We start from the raw sequence: 17,689 nt of genomic DNA on the forward strand, positions 1-17,689 counted from the left end.
AGAGAAGGCCACAATAACTGCATGTGAATTGATATAAACAGTGGGAATGTCTGAGTTGTGTTGTACATGTTGCTAAATGTGAGACTTCCTGCTTCTCACAGTACAGTACAGTGAGCGATGCGCGTTGCATTGTGGGGATACAAATACAGCGCAGAAAGGACAGCGGGGAGCACAAAGGAATGAAAACAGCACCTCGAAAACTTTTAACTCCAGCCTGTTGTGATGTGACTTCATGTGAGCGCTTATTAAACTGTGAGTTTTGGCGGCTGGCAGGCTGACAACCGCCTGAGAAGCGCAGGGAATGTGAGTGATCGGAGTGAAGCGGCTGGGCGCACCGCTGTCTCCGACTATCGCTGCTTTTTGTCAGCTGAGCTGTTTGCATCCCGAGGCCCAGCCGTTATCACGGGCCTCATCCCAGAAGGTAAATTCCCTTCGCACAGTCTGTCTGATAACGAAAACCCCGCTGTGTACACTTAAATTCGGCTACATTGTTGTCTGCGCGTTGTTAAAGGCAAAGGAACAAACTGAGAGCACTGTGTTGTGTCGGCTAGCGCTAGCTCGGTAGCTAACGACAGTTTGCTAATGTGCAGCAGCTGCGTCGACGCAGCCAGGGTTATCCACGGTCATACCGGAAAGTGTGACCACTCGGGCTTCAAAATAAAAGGAGTAAATTGAATGACATTTTTGCCAATAGCTCCACAAGTTTGTTTTGTGTGTTATAATGGTTGATAAGACTTAATTTATTCGGTTTCAGTAGGAACATAACAACAAAATAGAGAAATATAAAAAAAGCTCACTATATATATGTACATTTTATACAAAGATATATATATATATATATATATATATATAGCCGCACAAAACTATTAAAAAAAATACTACCATAAAAATTTAATGTCAAAGATTGTGGAGAATTTCACAGTTTTAGCAGAATGATGTGTAAAGTGCTATTATCAGAACCTTGAAGACCACACAGATTGTTGGTAATGATTACAAACTGAATATGTATAGTCAAAGCAATATTTGAAATTTCTATGCGCTGGATCACAACTATATTCGTTTAAAATAAAGTATCGAGCTCAAAAGTATTACAATATGGTTACTTGTGTTTTATTTCGACAGTAAGTCGGATGTACATTTCATGTTTTGGTTGACTTGACATTTCAGCTTGACACTGTTAGCTAGTGTTTGCTAAACTGTGATTGTTGTCGCTAACATGTTTATGTTCACTGGATAGTTAGCCGCTGTGCCTCTGTACATACAGCCTTTCTGCGTGTTGGCTGCTTTTTGACTACCAGCCCCCTGCAGTCTGCTTTATCTTAGCGCTTTTGGTCAGTTGGTAGTACGTGATGTAAACAGAGTAAAAGTACCAGGTGGAAGGCTACGCCTCCTCTTCTCAATCGCCATCATAAATATGTTGTGGTGAATTTGAGTAGCCCCCCGTTTTGCTGACTCTTACTGACATAGATTAATCAGTTGATCTATGAGTGTATATAAAATATAGCTAATAACACATGGCCCATTAATCTCCTAAAATGTCTTATTTTATCTAACCCAAAGAAGAAAACAAAACAAAGCTGTGCCCTCATGTCAAACAAAATCAACAAATCCACACGTTTCATTCTTCTTCATGACTATATCATCAAATAGTTATTGTGTTATTTTCTGGCTATCAAACCTACAGTTATAGCTTTGCAGTGAGGCAAGTAGGAGATAAATCTTGTCAGTCACCACATGGCCTTTAAGATGTATGATTCCAGGATTAAAGATTAATTAGCTAGTGTACATGTATATGTATGCATCATTGCTCTGTCGAGTTCATGTGCTCTTCATGAATGTTTCTTTTTTTGTAGGAAGAACTTTAATAGAGATCATGTAGCTAAATCATTCTCCTACAGGACACATTTTAGCCATGAGAAAACCCCATGGTGAAATTAAAGCTCTTTTCTTGTAGGCCTGTTTGCTGGTGCAGGCTAGACACTCTCCTGTTGCACCTCCACAGCCCAGGTCTATAATTCACTTAGCATTCACTGCGCCAACATAGCCCAAGAGTATTTTCCTTTGGGGTGTGTGTGTGTGTGTGTGTGTGTGTGTGCGTGTGCGTGTGCGCGCGCGCGCGTGCGCGTGTGTGTGTGTGTGTGTGTGTGTAAAGGGTAGCATGCTCTCCCTGCGAGAGCCCCTTTTACTTGAGCTTTTGTTTGATGGAAAATCTCATGCCTCAGAGAATCCACATGTCTCGCAGACAGCTGCTGAGCATCCTGTAGTGCACTGGCCTCCACATGGGTCTGGCTCGCATCGCTGCGCATCTGCTTTGATTGTTGTTACATAACTTGGAATTTTGTCCTCTGTGCTCCTTACCCTGCCTTCACCCCCCCTTACCTCGCCTTCCCTCATAGAGCACCTTAGTATTTCTCTCTACATACACCTCTGCCTTCCATAATGTGCTTGCCTTTTTTTTCATCCCATCTTTCCCATGGGACAGGTGTTATGCAGAGTGATATTTGACATCTCATTTTCTCTTTGCACTGATTGATTTCTAAGTGAGTGGTTCAGGGTCCATTTGTTATTCGACACCTGATTCTTTAACCGCTTTGGCTGTATTTTGTCATAGAATCATTCACACGTTGACATTGCTATGTGCAAAAAGTCATAGTGTAAAGTACTTGACACAAAAGGAAAAAGTGTACCAAAAACATTTTTTATATCAATGTTGATCTAATTTCTTGTTTTCCTAATAGAAATTGACTCCTCAATATAGCTTGTATGGTTTAGCTTTTGCAAACTGAAGTGAAGTTTTTGTTGTTTTTTTCTCTTCCAAACTGTCTGCAGGACACATTTCCTGTACACAGTCAGAAACTGACTCCAATATGGGGGTCAAAACATTCACCCACAGCTCGACTTCCCACAGCCAGGAGATGCTGGATAAACTCAATGCTTTACGCAATGAGGGTCACTTATGTGATGTCACCATCCGGGTCCAAGACAAACTCTTCCTGGCCCACAAAGTGGTCCTGGCCTGCTGCAGTGAATTCTTCCGCTCCAAACTGGTGGGACGGCCAGAGGAGGAGGACAAGTTTGTGTTGGATCTTCATCACGTAACCGTTAGTGGCTTCGCTCCCCTGTTGGAATATGCCTACACTTCTACCTTGTCCATTAGCACGGAGAATATCATCGATGTTCTGGCAGCAGCGAGCTACATGCAGATGTTTGCTGTGGCTAGCACATGTTCAGAGTTCATGAAGTCCAGTATTCTGTGGAGCCCAGGTAATAACAACAACAACAACAACAACAACATGACAGCAGATAAACCGCATGAATCAGCACCAGAGAGCGCCTCATCAAACTGTGCGCTGACGCCATTGGATGGCAGCGTGTCACCTGTCTCATCTGACTGCAGCGTGATGGAGAGGAACGTTCCTATATGCCGTGAATCACGACGGAAACGCAAAAGCTTTGTGACGATGGCATCGCCTGAGAGTCCACTCAAATGCACTACACAGATGGTCACCACCTCCCCTCAGATTCCCAACCCATCCCCCTCATTCTCAGATAGCACAGCCCAGCCTGTGGAGTCCTCCCTGGCCTTTCCATGGACTTTCCCGTTCGGTATCGACCGGAGGTTCCACTCTGACAAATCAAAGCTCCCGGAGAGCCCTCGTTGTTTAGAGCAGGGCACTCCAGGGACCTCAGAGGTGGTAGTTGGCCGGCGGCTCAGTGACTTCCTCACATGTGAGAGCTCCAAGGTGGTTTCGTCGCCTGTGGCTGCAGAGGAGGAAGATGTGAGAGTAAAGGTGGAGCGTCTCAGTGATGAAGAGGTCCAAGAGGCGTCCTCGCAGCCGGTCAGTGCCTCCCAGAGCTCGCTGAGTGACCAGCAGACAGTGCCAGGGAGTGAGCAGGTCCAGGAGGAGCTCCTCATCAGTCCGCAGTCCTCCTCTATAGGTGGGCCTATTCTCCTTACCTAACTGATCCACAGCATTTAGAACTGACAGCTCGCTAACCTTAAACTATTTCTAAAACCAAAAATACAAGAACAGTAGCAACATGAATGGTTTAATGTAAGTCATCAGAATTAGCAGGTCCAGCTAACTAGCTTACCATGGACTAGTAGACATTGAAGTTGGGCTCAAGCACTTCAAACATATGCTTAAATTTAGTATTCTCTACAGCCGAGTAGGGTTACATATCTGCAGCACTAAACACTGCTAAAGCATTTGTTATTGCTTTGGCACAATACAGTTATTTTTGCCAAACTTATTGGTTATTCTTCATCGTCAAACCTATTTTTCTTGTTAAATTGATGCATACGGTTGAAAAAAGTGAACTTTAAAGATTCAGTGTAAACACTGTTGTTTGTCCAAGTATGTTTTTCTTTAGTAAGCATCCAAATCATCCAAGGCTTATGTTAGAATGAATAACATTGATGACATTATTGGAAATAATGCTGGGGCTAACTGCTTCTCCCTGGCAAAACAAGAAAAGAGCTGCCTACCCACCTACAACATTTCTATTTGTATTGGTCTCAGTGGAAAGTTTTATTGTCCAATGGCCTAAATGCTGTTTGAAAGGCTTTCTACCCTGCCATAAATAAAACAGAAACTGGAAACACTACTCATTTTTTCCTAAACTGCTGAATAGCACAGTGAAAAGGAATCCAGTAGCATCAATCCTTAAACATGGCATCAGCCCTCAAAGACTTACAGTCCTGTATGAGTCTACCTCCATGACCCAAGATGACATGTGCTAGACTTATTATGTAGTCAGAAATTCAGTAGACAGCTACCATATGAGTCATTCTTTATCTTCCCCTTTCCAGGGTCGATGGATGAGGGAGTGTCTGAGGGTTTGCCATCAATGCAGAACACTTCTAACACTGGAGGACATGCAGAAGATGATGAAAGGTATCATGATTTGTTACAGCTTGCAGCAAGGCAAGTCATAAGCAGTAAAGAATATATAGACGCAAACCTCAGCTGGGTGTCTGAGCCACACCTGTTGAGCCAGTAAATTTAGACGTCATGTTGAAATGTCACAGACATGATGCACTATAATATCAAGAACCGTAAAAGCCACAAACATTCGTGATAAATTTTACATGCTGGCTAACTGGAAGTCTTTGAACGTCAAACACCAAGCAATCTGATGCATACCACTATCATCTGTATTAATTCAGTGTTAATGTTCTGAAACATCTTTTGATATACCAGTCACTTGACATAATTCATTGCGGGCCCTTATTTCCCCTCAGAATTTACAAGCTATTCTTTATGTGCAAAGAGACAAACAGATTACTCTGGAGAAGTTACTTTATTGACATTGTTTTTAAGTATTCATATAGGGACAGCTTCATTTTTCAATGTAAGTAAGAGCACATAGAGCCTTGAATATCACTTTAATATGTCCTCTCTTTGTGTTTCAGGTTAGAAGGTATTCAGTACCCATACCACCTCTATATCAGCCCCTCAGCCAGGCCTGGCACCAATGGCCCCGACAGGCCCTTCCAATGTCCAACCTGCGGTGTCAGATTCACTCGCATTCAAAACCTGAAGCAGCACATGCTCATACACTCCGGTACGTAAAACGGAGACAATGAAAACTTCTAATTGAATGAAGCTTTGTGTATTGATCTTTTTATACTTTATTGTATTATAACATTTATTCACAGTTGATGTAATTAAGCTTTTTTCACACCGATCAACAGGAGCACAGACTTTAAAGTGGTTTGTGTCTGTCAGACAGTTCTAAAAACAGCTGGCTGATAGAGGGATGTTTAAGAGTACTCAAAGCATTGCTCTCCTAAAACTCTGTGAGACTTGTCGGACTTGTTTAAAAAGAGAAAAAAAGTTAAAATCGATTCCATGCAATCTTTTTCTTTGTCAAAACCTTGTGCCCGCATTACTCATGATTCAACTCGACTTCCGACAGCGGGGTAGGAGATTTGGGCCATGCTATGCTAGTAGCGGCTAATTTAGCCTTCTTTCATTTTCAGACATGTAGTCTTCAGCCCCACTGATGCTGACTCAAGTGTCATCACTTGAGGTAATTTATCAGGCTACATACAGCTCCCTATGGGGACTCTAAAAGCTTTGTACAACTTTTTTCACATAAGCAGTAGTACTCCCCAACACCTTTGATGTGTAAAATTTGATGGAGCTACCTTTTTAAGGTGCATCATAGTAAGCATTTATGGGAGTTTTCTATTTATTTTTTTTAGGTAGATTTGTTTTCAAATTAACATTAAAGATTCTTTTCTATGTTTATTAGTGTAAAAAAGCCAAATTAAATCCACTGTGAGTCAATGATTTTAAAAAGTAAAAGGAGAAAAAAATCTTTTATAGACTGTGTATCTTATACATTAGGAAATTCACAGGAAGGTTTGGAAAGCTTGCCTTTTATACGATGTTTTGGATGTTCTGTCCTCGCTTATTTTTAGAGCATGTGGAAATTGTACAATTACCGTGTTGGCATTCTTTACTCATATTACGACACTTCTGGCTTGAACCTTGCATTTGAAAGGTTCAGTGACGTCAGAAGTTAAGTGAGGTTGTAAAGCAATGCCATAAGCAGGTTTTTTAAACTAGCAAATATCCTGGGATAGAAAAGGTACAAAATCAGAACCTTTCAGATTTACTTCTTAGCTTTGTACTTTGAATTTATGGGCCGTTCTGTTCGTTGCTGATGTCTTGTTATTCCTGTGGAAGTGTATCAAATTTTACATGTTAAAATACTTACAAATCAGTTACAATTGATTTTGACAGTTCAAGTATTTCAGTCATCTCAAATATCTACAATAATTATCAGATTTTCTCGTCATTTCTGAGGACAAAAGCTTCTTTCCAGATCCAATATTTTCAACCTGTGCTCAACATTCATATCTAGAGAAATCCATTGTAGAAGAGGCAGGGGTTTCTCAAGCAGTGTCAGTGTTGGCCTTTAGTCATCAAGCTGTAATGGGGAGCCGAGAATTTACACAGAAAATGATCCTCAGACATAAGAAATAAGTGTGAAGTCCACAGAGTGTGCACAAAGCAGAAGCAGCCCTGCATGTGGAATCAGTTGGGATCCATCCTTTATATTAACACAGCAACCTATCAGCTTGCTAATCTAATTTAACCCTCATTCTACCACCACATCAAATCCAGTCCTCAAATTTAAAACTTTAAAGTTTCATTCAGTATTTTTCTGTTACTTTTCTAAATCCAAATGAACCGATCATCACATTGGCAATGCACAGCACTTATTTAAAAAGAGAATATGTCACTTTCGAAGCTGGTTCACCTGTTACTCCTGTTAACAGAACAACACTGGTTTGGGCACTTGCATCACGTCAAGAGTTTCCCTGGCAACAGCACAGGTTGACTGAAACAGCGCCGCACAGATGCCCCCACAAACACAAATCTTTGATTTCCAAATGAACAGATATTTGGTGTTATTTTTGGCATTAAAAAAGATTTTTGTTGGCCTGCTGGGGGTTCCTTAGCCTGGCGGCCCACCAAACCTGTGTAGTTTTAGGGGAAACTGTGGAGCAGGTTCTTTGAACTTAAACTTAACTGGCTTATATGTGTAGACAAAGTAAAACGTACTTCTGTATGATTTGCTTAATATGACTGTGATTAGCTGATGCAACACTAAAGACATAAGGGGTGTTATGGTACACCACATTCATAGTTGGCATGTAGCGCAGTTTTGGGGTTGAGGTATGCTTCATTTTCTGCACAGCAAACAAAAGTATTTAGAAAATGACTTTTTTATCATTTATTTGAAAACGTAAACATTTGATAGTGGCCACAATTCTTACTGTAACTGTTAGGAAGTTCAAATACTTGCATATTGTCAATAAGACAAAGTAAAAAGCACAAATAAACAACACAAATGTCATGAGTATGGTGGCTTTTCTGCTGCCTTAACACTATAGCAGTAGTTACTACTGACTCTGCAGTGAGGCTGCTTGAACACTGGGGGCAAGGACTTGCCTTCCAGTCTGTTTTTGTCTCATTCTCTGATCAATACATTCGGGTGATGCCATCAAACTGTAAATGACATGTTTGAAGTGTTTCAACAGACATAACGCTCCCGTACAGTGCATCTAAATGTCATGGCAGGATCCTCTCATTAGCGTTTGCCGTTCAGATGGCAGTGATACTACACTAACCTGCCTAACGGGGCTAATCTGCCGAGGCAGCTGATAGACAACATAAGGTGAACTGGTAGAAGTCTTTTGGGTAAAACTCATGCTCTAGAATTTCTGTGCCATGCAAGTACTTCGACAAAGATTTAGACTTACTGTCCCAGAGGGAGATTTGTTTTCACAGCCAGTTTAACACAGAAACCCAGATAAATTCACAGAGGCTCCATAAATACTTGCACATTCATACCTCTTAACACACAGCTTTGTCAGAGAGGCAGTTTGTTCGATGCTGCAGTGGCAGAGGGAACAAAACTCCCGCTGAAGCGAGCTCGCCTCCATTTTACGGCCCTGTATGTCCGTCCCGATGGCAGTGATGTGAAGCGATGAATGTGGGGGTGATCAGTGTCATTGTTAGTGCCAGGAGTGTGATGGCTCTGTTCATGTCTGAGAGTTTGGGTGTGGGAAGGCCAGTGAATTTAGAGGGAGTCAACATGGTGAAGAGGCAGGGGGTACAGCACATCAAGATGAGCTGAGTTCTGTGACACTGATTGTTTGCATCACAGGAAGTACTGAACCGAGGAAGTGGCATATTTACCGAACACTTTGGGATGTTTCCATGCACAGTTACAGCACTTAAGGAAAGTCTATAAAATATGTTAATATGTATTTTGCAATTCAAAATGTAATGTGCAGGTGAATCCCTTTGAACCCCTCATTGAATCTGTTTTGGTGGTAGTTTTAGGGACAAACTAGGAGGTAAACTTCAAAGATTGATAGAACAAATAGATCACATATTCAATATTGAGATAAATGAACACCTACATATTTTGTTCCTTGTCTTAACAAGCATAAATGAAATTCCAGATAAAAGATGTATAACACATTCATTAGACTTGGAGTTGAACAAATATATGTATATTTACATTTTTGAAATGGGTGTAAAAGTGAGCTGGAACCCACCATAAGTGTACATAGAGAGCTTTTATTAGCAGTAGCATCGGTAGTTGCTGATGGAAATCATTACCCATTCGTAGTTACCAATACTTTTGTGATGCTGTTGTGCAGATCAGCTGAACTTCAGCTTTTTTCTTCTTCTCCAGGCATTAAGCCTTTCCAGTGTGACCGCTGTGGGAAAAAGTTCACACGGGCCTACTCCCTAAAGATGCATCGGCTGAAGCACGAAGGTAAACGCTGTTTCCGGTGCCAGATTTGTAGCGCCACATTCACGTCCTTCGGTGAATATAAGCACCACATGAGGGTCTCCCGACACATAATCCGCAAGCCGCGGATTTACGAGTGCAAAACGTGCGGGGCCATGTTCACCAACTCTGGCAATTTAATTGTACACCTGAGGAGTCTGAACCATGAGGCATCCGAACTAGCAAACTACTTCCAGAGCAGGTGAGGAGTCCGGGGGCGCTGACCCCCATCATTTACTCAGATCTCACCTGGAGTCAGTTTAGATTCTAATACCTGAGGTTCATTTGATCCTTTTTCCTTTCATGACTTTGGTTTGATTGTGTAGAATTGTTTTTGAGATGATTGAAATTGATTTGAATGCCCAGATCAAGTGCACCTGAAGTATTTGACTGTATTTATTGGGGGGGGGTTTGGTTTCACATGTTTAAAAGAATACGTTGACATTTTTGGGAAATATGCATATTCATTTTCCTCCCTGGAATTGGATGAGAAGATTCATACTACTTGTTGTTTTAATATGTAGCTGGAGCCACCAGCCCGTTAGCTTAGCTTAGCTTAGCTTAGCGTAAAGACTGGAAACAGGGAAAACAGCTAGTCTGACTCTGTCCAAAGGTATCAAAATCAGCCTGGCAGTACCTCTGAAGCTCACAGTACAGAAATGGCAGTGGAAAAAAAACCCACCATTTGGCTGTTTATGAGGATTATGAGCTGGACTGTGTCTTGGCTGGGACCAGTTATGCTAAGCTGAGCTTACTGGCTGCTGGCTGCAGCTTCATATTGACCTTACAGATATGAGAGTGGTAGCACTCCTGTCATCTATCTCTTAGGAAGAAAGTGAATAAATGTATTTCCCAAAATGTTGAACTATTCCTTTAACATTCAGCATTTAGAGGAGATGGCAAATACCTCATGTTCATGTCAACTCTGTATAGTAAGATTCCATGAGATGTGAGGATGAAGAGTTATCAAGTATACAAAACGTGTTTATTTTGTAAATACAACTACCAATGTACAGTGTTCCAAAACACCTCAGATAACTTCAGTGTTGCTGAAAACACTGAGACACGGTTGCACCTTTAAAACTTTACTAGGTGTGCTCAAAGGTTTGGTCATACAATAGCTACAAAACACAACGTAAATCCTCTCTGTTTGTTTCTATATGAATGGATTTTCCTTAACCAAATAGAGTGGGTTGTTTGTCTTTATCAGCACCTCAGCCCACAAATCCTCGTGAAAGTCAGAACACAGTGTCTTTATAAAGTTGAGGAGTGTTTTTATTTCCCAGACTTTTCCACTTCTTAATCAACTCAAGCCCTCACAGGTCGGCAGGACTCAAACGGGCCATTGACTCCTCAAAGGTTTTATAGTAGAAGGTCTACGCCTGAGATCATAACAGTGTGGAAAATTCTCTGGCAATCCAGTCAGGCTCTTAACTCCCATCCTCAGTCTTCACATAAAAAGATATGTTAACTGCTCTGTATTTTTTTTTCTAAGTTGCTGATTTTGCAGACCAGTGTCAGATTCAGCTGTCATCTGTGCCACAGAGGCCACTTACACTCAACCTTAACTATTTATTCTGGATACCGAGCTCTAACTCCCAGTGTTTGATAGTCTGTACATGTTGAGCTGCAGGACTGGGAACACGGCTTTATAAATCTAGTTTACAATCAAGTCACACTGTGCGCACACACACACACACACACACACACACACACACACACACACATTTTGAAGGCCCTCTGTCATAGGAAATGTGTGGGGTATTATCACTTGAAGAGTCAAGTGGGACCAAGCTAGATAAATCAAATTTCACGACAGAGATGAGGCAACACTCGTCTTGGTGTTGACTTGCACTCATTTTAGTACAGCCATGCTCATTTTCCTAATTAGACATTTGTATCGACACATCTTCTGCTCACTGAATATGTTGGTAACATATGAAGGAAATATCCACCGTAGCATACTGATCACACATAAAACCCTCACAGGAAAAAGGCTGCTAATGCACCTTAGAGTTCTGAGTTAATTTTATTGTTCGACTAATCCATCTGTGCCCACAGGTCAAATGTAGATAAAGTACAGCAGGTTGGAAAAACCTGCATGCAGTTGCCTCTCAAGTACAGTGAGCTTCAAGATAAATAAGTGTGTGAGCCCTAAATAAGCTGTATTCACTAAATAATTGTTAGTTAATCACTAGGAAAGGGTCTGACTATATGGTCTGACTGTATTCTGTAATCACGAGGAAACACATTTTAAGACCATGGAATATTTCATTATGTCTGTTCACAAACAAAACTGTTAAGATGTACTGAAATCACAAGACAACATAGCATAAAATCCCTGCGATTATGTGAAGTAAGAAATGTGAAGTAAGAAATGTGAAGAAAATGTAAGCCATGTTCTCTCTGGCCTTCCACTGATATAACATGGCACAACATTCAGGATGAGTTTTATGTAAAGTCCCAGCAGGCGTGGAGCAGCAGCTTTTGTTTGAGCTTTGTAGACCTGCAGTTTTTGGCACATAATTGAGCAGTGATACAGGGAAAAAATCTATCAAATACCATTATTGGTTACAGCAGTAGCCTCCATAGACCAGAATGCAGCCACAAGACAGTTTGTGTTTTCAGTTTCTAACTTGGATCGAGCTGTTTGTGCCCCCACCTACTGTATCTCCCTTTGAGTGAACACAACAAATTAAAACCTTTTTCTTCTGGGAAGTGTAGGAAGTCATTTACTAATGGACTTGATGGAAGACGAGCAGTGGATCCTCACGTTGGAGAAGCTGGAATTAGATGATGTTTGGCATTTCAATTCAAAGTGGCCTAAACACTTAATTATCAAAATAGTTACAGATTACATTTTTTGAAGAGCAACTAATAGATAAATCAAGTAATCGTTTCAGTTTTAACCTCTGCACAGTTGAATGGTCGTCCAATTTGACGTTACAATCAATCATTGCTGTCAACATTTTTATTGAAAATCTTTGTTTGAGCGTCCAGATATTTTCTTTGGAATAACGTGTCCTTCCATCAGTTCATTTTCAGCATGGTTTAGCCAAAAAATGAGAAATGTCCAAACCCAGTTCTAACTCAACTTGTTCCTTAGTCAAAGGCCTGTCTGTCGACCAAATGTCATGGCCTTCAGTTCATCTGTTTTTTGAGGTATCCTGCTAACAGGCAGGCGAACAGGGATGACAACATAACCTCCTTGGTGGACGCAGTTCTTCCTGACACTGAACATTTTTTGTACTGTCTGCTGATTCAGTTCTAGTCATCAGTGCTCCATGTGTATGAAAGTTTGTTTCTTAAAACTTTTTTCCTTTTCTTCTTTTGCTCAAGACATCACTGAGCATATTGTTCTTAACCTGAAGCATGTATATTTGTGGAAATTGTGAAATAGTGAATAAAGGCTAATGTAACATCTTTTAAATTCTCAACATGTTCAGTTAAAAATGTTGTGACAGCCTTGCAGATGAAGGAACATTGAGCTCCCTCATTGTCTTCGTCTTTGCAGTGATTTCCTCGTGCCCGACTACCTGAGCCAGGTACAGGAGGAGGAGGAGGCGCTGGGAGTCCAGTATGAGCTAGAGGAGTCCCAACATCACCCCGTCTACCCGGGCAGCACCTCCACCTCCACCACCACTGCGGCCTCATCCTCCTCCTCAGTCCAGATGCCCGTCATCTCCCAGGTCTCCTCCTCTACCCAGAATTGCGAGAATTCCTCTGGCTTCCTTTCACCCGAGCCCCTGGATCCCCTGGAAGCCCCAGCATCCCTCAAGATGAACGCTGATGAGGCGGCAGTCATGACAGAGGAGACCAAGATGGACAACAGCGTAGGAGGCAGCTCCCCAGAGGTGCTTGAAGAAGAGCAGCCGCAGCAGCATGCCCAGGCCAAGGAGCTGGCTTCCATTACCATAGAGTGATTCAAGCCTTCTACTTGCCCATCATGTCTTATTTTGCAGTCATGTCATATGGGAATATCTGTTGAAGCGCCTTGGCGGCTAAAAGGGGACAACTTGGACACGGGCACATGTTGAAACCTCATCATGTGAAGCTATCAAGACGCCGTGATTGAAGTTTTCTGAAGGCTTCAGTTGCTCTGATGTTTTTCCACATGCAGCACAGATGCCCTTATTTGAGGTCATGTCTTACACCAAACCAAATCCAGCAAAGTAAATGATCATTTTCTTTGTTTTTTTTTCTCATTTTCCTAACCTTGACTGAGGCAAGTTCCTTGCTGGTAACAAGAGATTTTTAGTAGGTCATAAAATCTGGGTTTAGTCCACCACCACACCTGAATTTCAAAGCAGTATTTATTAAATGAACAGCAATTTTTAGGAGAGTTGTTTTTTTCCCATATGACGTGAATGCAGCACGAGCTAAAGTCATTTCTGTCTTAGCCTATTTGAGGTTTGTTAAGTACAAGCCTTGCCCTACTTTTGGAAAGTGCCTGAGAGTTCCCATTTCAACAAAGCAACGTGTAGAGGAAGAAGAGGTCTTGACTTTGCCAGCAGTGACAAATCAAGTCTTTGCAAACTGAGCTAAATATAAAAAAAAAACATTGTATTTCATTTGTAGTGATAATGCTAGTTTGTATGGGCTGAGACTGTGTTATTCCTTCAGTGCCGTCGCTATAGGCAAACTGTTAAATGTCAATATTATCTATATTGCAATAGCTTGTACTGTAGTTTTACTATTTGAATGCTGTGTATGTTGGGTGTTGTGAAATATGATATGTCAGGTGTGTGTATGTGCATTTCTTTTTATCTATATGAACACCGTACATTTAATTTTTAAATGTTTAAAACTTGAAATTATATTGACAGAGTATTCCCATAAGACATTTGTGCAGTATATAATATTTCTTACCTATTACAAGTTATTTTTTTATTTTTTATGAACACTGTTGTTAAATCAAACCTCGCAACTCTAAACCTAAACCTGGATCAGCACTGATGCATCTTTTGTTCTAAAATCCAACCAAATAAATGACAAGCCTAAAATTAATGTAAAACAAAACAAAACAAAAAAATCAAATTTGGAGTTACAAGGTTTTCTCACTACTGCAGTGTTGTTTTCCCAAACGGGCTCTGAGACATGGTAATGTAGCATCTATCCCAGTTGAAGTTTGGCCTGCTTGGCAGTTTTTCCAGTTTGAAAGTCAGTTTGTGTTCTAAATGTTGATGTCTGACACGGTCATCATGATTTACTAACAGGTACACTGCTGATGTTCTAGGATATTGCATGACTGTTGAAGTGATGTTTCACTTAGGTACAACATGATTGTCTTTTTATCGTCGTGTGACTCTGTTGCCGATAAACCAAGAATATTGTGTTATCCCCCAAATGTGGATTAACCACCAGCTTCCTGTTTTATTTTTCTGAAGTTTTCACAAAGAGAAGAATTAAGTTGTGCAAATTTCCCTGACTATAATCTAAGAAAATACTGTACATCTTCAATCCAAGTAATACAAAGGTTATGAGGACTCTCTGTGATGGCCAGTTTTCAGTCAGAACACATTGTAAGGCCACTCGGTGTTATGCGATAACATTGCTTTAGAAGCAGTTGGAACATGCTGATGTGTGAATGCAAATACTGTGAGTTAAATCATTTTAAATGATTATTGTGTTAGGCAAAAGCTTATCCTTCACCTTAAACTGCTAACAGTTTGACAGTTGATGTTACTAACTTCATTTTTTTTTTTGTAATGCTGATTTTGGGTCAAACCTCCAGCTCCTGTTACGTGTGTTGTGCCAACATGGTTGTAATTGTGTCCTTGGACATTGCTGTGCCTGTATTTAGAGAAGATAATGATACCCATGGTAATAATCCATGAGTTGAATGCTACTGACTGTGACTGGGTGTCTTGTCGAGTGAAACCTTTTTATTTTCTGTTACGCCCTGAACTGTAGTGCAAACAGCCAACGTTTAGGATTATCACAGCAGCATGTAAGACCTCACATACAGGGTTGATTGTAAACATAACAATAGATAATGCTGTGATGGGGGCATCAATATTACCCTGTCCTGATCATTAAAATTTGCTGAGAGCTGTCTTAATAAGCGCTTGTGTCAGCCTGTGCCATCCTATCTTTAACTTTCAAAGTTGTGCCATTTGCCCTTTTTATCTGGGTACAAATCACGCTTTTTCCGACAGGACCAAATGTTCTCTATCTCATTGGGGATTTGCCATGGCAATCAGTAATTGCACATAATAAAAGAAAGAGATAATCATTCGAAGTGGTCCATGCTATTTAGCAAAGGGGTCCTGCTGTTTTGCCCCTTAAAACACTGTAAGATGTTGTGCATTTAAGAGGCTAGCCTTAGTAAATGGACCTATTAACTCTAGTTGCACAATATCAAAATTAAAAAAAGTTTTCTATTCTCCATTTGTATGTCATGCTTTTCATCTGTTCTCTTCGGTGTCTGTATTCAAACGACTTTTTTATAATGAAATGCTGCTGTTTGTTGAAACGCAAAGTGCCCAAAATATTTTTGTGAACCAATGGTGTGCAATAAATGGACAGGTGTTGTTTTAAAAGTTTTAATTCTGTCTTTGGAATGGTGAATTCTATCAAAAGAAAAAAAAGAATGTATAATTTTGTTTTATTCAAATGTGACTGAAGGTGAATCAAATAGGCAAGGACCCCTTTTGATCTGTGAAACAAAGAACAAAGCTTTGATATCAAACGACCGGTTCTATTCAGCTCCTTTCTGTTTGTTTTTAAAGTTGCATGTTCATATCGTTCTGTGAAGTGGAGAGCATGTCTTCAGTTGCCGATGCATTCTGTCAAGGCCTTATTTGTCGACGACTCTTCATCCAGAGTAGCTTTGATCCGTTGTACAGCATGCCCTCTTCTTTTCTGTACGTTATCCCTTTCATGTGCAATGTTTTAAAGTATCTTGATTATATACAGGACATGCCTTTTCAATGTACACTTGATGTTGTATACGTTTTCCAGTCCTTTATTTAAAAGTAGGAAAAGCTAAGAAAAAAACATGGTAGCTCTTCATAATGGCATATATATTTTTGGTGACTTTTGTATTATGGTTGCTGTTTCATGGCATCTTTGGATATTCTTGTTAAATGTGAATAGAACAGCTTAGTTCGGGAGTAAGGGGGCCTTGGTAGTCTTCACTTTGTGACTGTCTGCAGTGTGTGTATATATATAAATATACAGTATATACACTCATACTATGTTGCATATTCTTTATACTGTAGGCTACTTGATTACAACCTGCTTTGAGACAGATGTTGTATTTTGTGTCTTTGATACTGTATTTAAACTGTAGTTTGGAGAAACTGTACAAAAACATCCCAAATAGTAATGCAACCTGCACATTGTATAGGGAGAACTGACGTTTGTGGTGTTGAGTGTTTTAACTGGATCATATTCCACAGTTGGCTGTTTAAAACTGACAAGACCACTCTGTATTTTAGAGTTTATGGTTGTTCTGAATCTTTGCTAGTGTTCTGGCTTTGCAGTCCTGTTATTAAAAAAAAAGAGTTGTTTTTGTAAAAGTATGAAATGTAAATAAAAAAAAACAAAGTCAGAATAAGGCTAAAACTTGTCTGAAGTTGTTTGATGTCACTGTAATTAATATAGCTGAGTTCACTTGAAGTTAATCTGAGCACATTCTGTTTTAGCTTTTCGCATTCATGAGAGGAGATTTGAGATGAGGGGACAGAGAGGTGATGACAAAGGTCCCCAGCCGAATTCAGACTGGGACATAGTGATCACATAGTCAGCATCTTAGACCCCTGAGCCAACAGGGCCACCTACAGTCCTTAAAGTTGAGCATCTGCTTTTGATCAAGCAGCGTACTCACAGATGTTCTGAGGATGTGTACTGGCTCCTATAAGGAGTTAAAGTGGTCAAACATCATTGTTATGCTATGATATTATTCAGTATTTTAAGTTCTGCTCTCCGTCCAGGCACCAGCCCAACATCATAAAGTCAGACAGAGTACACACAGTTTGGAAAGGAGTCACATCTGCATCGCTCCCCGTCATTATTTCTCGTCTTGGAGTGTTTGTTATCTTGGAAGCCCGACACCACATGTCTAGTCTTGGCTCGGAGGTGGTCGTCATCCTTTCTAAGCCCCCACCTCATGATGATGCTCAATTGAATGCAGAGTTGTGTCAAAAGCAAAGGTCAGCACTGATGCATCATAATGTAGCTCACCACATGCATCATGATGAAGACACAGTAAAAGTTATCTTAATTGCCATATTTGCAGTAGCTTCTAAAAGAAAATCAAATCACAAAGAGTCCATTACTTCCTAATTAGCCTAGTTAGCATCACCATCGGTAGCTTATCTTAAATTTGGATGCATATAGATGCAAACTATATCAATATGTG

At 40.5% G+C, this 17,689-nt stretch overlaps 1 protein-coding gene across 2 annotated transcripts; it reads left to right on the plus strand.

The window, feature by feature from the left end:
* The first annotated feature begins 144 nt into the window (after positions 1–144).
* Positions 145–16,874, plus strand: zbtb44 (zinc finger and BTB domain containing 44). 2 transcript variants are annotated; one of them, XM_041941092.1, is made up of 6 exons: positions 145–421; positions 2,830–3,939; positions 4,814–4,898; positions 5,417–5,568; positions 9,226–9,526; positions 12,839–16,874. In XM_041941092.1, exons 2-6 carry the CDS (start codon positions 2,868–2,870, stop codon positions 13,245–13,247), a joined length of 2,019 nt encoding a protein of 672 aa, XP_041797026.1. In that variant the 5' UTR covers positions 145–421; positions 2,830–2,867; the 3' UTR covers positions 13,248–16,874. The 2 variants fall into 2 exon arrangements, with proteins under 2 accessions (XP_041797026.1, XP_041797027.1); XM_041941093.1 differs by having other exon boundaries at positions 9,226–9,309; positions 12,839–13,007.
* The last annotated feature ends 815 nt before the right edge of the window (positions 16,875–17,689 follow it).

Source organism: Chelmon rostratus, chromosome 7 (genome assembly GCF_017976325.1).
Source record: "Chelmon rostratus isolate fCheRos1 chromosome 7, fCheRos1.pri, whole genome shotgun sequence".
Lineage (NCBI taxonomy): Eukaryota > Metazoa > Chordata > Actinopteri > Chaetodontiformes > Chaetodontidae > Chelmon > Chelmon rostratus.